Source organism: Cebus imitator, unplaced genomic scaffold (assembly GCF_001604975.1).
Source record: "Cebus imitator isolate Cc_AM_T3 unplaced genomic scaffold, Cebus_imitator-1.0 Scaffold190, whole genome shotgun sequence".
NCBI lineage: Eukaryota > Metazoa > Chordata > Mammalia > Primates > Cebidae > Cebus > Cebus imitator.
Genome location: NW_016107505.1, coordinates 1,269,611 through 1,270,937, shown reverse-complemented (window position 1 = coordinate 1,270,937; position 1,327 = coordinate 1,269,611). Strand labels below are relative to the sequence as shown.

Genomic DNA, 1,327 nt, shown 5'->3' with positions numbered 1-1,327 from the left:
GTGATCTATCTGCCGTGGCCTCCCAATGTGCTGGGATTACAGGTGTGAGCCACCGCACCCAGCCAACCCATTTCATTTCTACCATGTGCCAGACACTTCCAGGAAACACATGTGCATTTTCTCACTGAGTCATACAACTAAACTCTGAGGTTTATTTTGTTTATGCATTTCAAATTGGAGGACTTTGGTGGGGCCTAATGCAAAGAGAAAGTATGGGGCCTGTGGTTCAAAAACGATTCAGAATTTCTAGTTGGTGACAAACGGGCATCAAACCACGCTGGGCTCCAGGTGACGGTACAGAAGCGTGAAGGAAATGCATCACCTGCTGAGATTCCCCACATAGCAAGTGACAGGGTGAGGGCCGGAGCTCACATTGACCCATTTCCAAAGCCAGTAGAGCCAGCAGAGAAGGACGCCGGAGAAGACGTCTACATTCCCGTTCACTCACCGATGGCCTTCCACAGGTCCAGGATCTCCAAGGCAGCCTCCCTCTCCTGGTCTTGGTCACCCATCTGGGGAAGGTGGAGGACTGGATGGGGGTGGAGAGAGCAAGAGCAGGTGGTCGGTGAAGTAGAACTGAAAAAACACATCATCCAGCGATTCCACAGCACGGCTCACTGGACGAGACGCCTCCACCAGGGCCGTAGGACAGGGTGCCTGTTGACTGTTCCTACCTGCCCGCGGGGAAATGGTGCGGCTGAGGGCTACGCTGCTGCTAACGGCAGCACCGGGTTTGAACCCACCTCTGCCTGGCTCCACATCTCACGTTCCTTCTGCTCTGCCGCACTGTCTCTGGAGCCAGGGTTTCCCTGCATGAAGCTCAAGCTGAAACCTACCTTGAGCACCACAGGAACCTCGGTATTTTACGGATTTAATGCTCACTAGTCGGCACGTGGCCATGGTCACACCTAGTGCCCGGGGAAGATGCAAGTGGGGAGATGGGGAGAGACGAATGGAGGAAAAGAGAAAAAAAGAATAGCAGCTAATCGTTACACGGTATCTGCTACACACCAGCTGTTGTTCTATTAATAACTCAATCCTCGAAACGCTCTAGGATGCAAGGGCCATCATTATACCACCGTCACAGATGGGAAACTGAGGCACAGAGAGATCAAGGCTGCAGCTGGGCGCAGTGGCTCATGCCTGTAATCCCAGCACTTTGGGAGGCCAAGGTGGGCAGATCACAAGGTCAGGAGTTTGAGACCAGCCTGACCAACATGATGAAACCTCCATCTCTACTAAAGATACAAAAAACAATTAGCCAGGCGTGGGTTGGCAGACACCTGTAATCCCACCTACTTAGGAGGCTGAGGGAGGAGAACTGCTT

The 1,327-nt window shown here is 52.8% G+C and overlaps 1 protein-coding gene across 1 annotated transcript in view; it reads right to left on the bottom strand.

Moving 5' to 3' along the window:
* The window catches only part of LOC108316662 (galanin like peptide), a 12,891-nt gene that overhangs the window by 4,330 nt on the left and 7,234 nt on the right, over positions 1 to 1,327 (bottom strand). Inside the window, exon 4 of the mRNA XM_037744982.1 lies at positions 449 to 529. Within this exon, the coding sequence (XP_037600910.1) occupies positions 449 to 529 (81 nt within the window). The remainder of the gene's footprint in view (positions 1 to 448; positions 530 to 1,327) is intronic.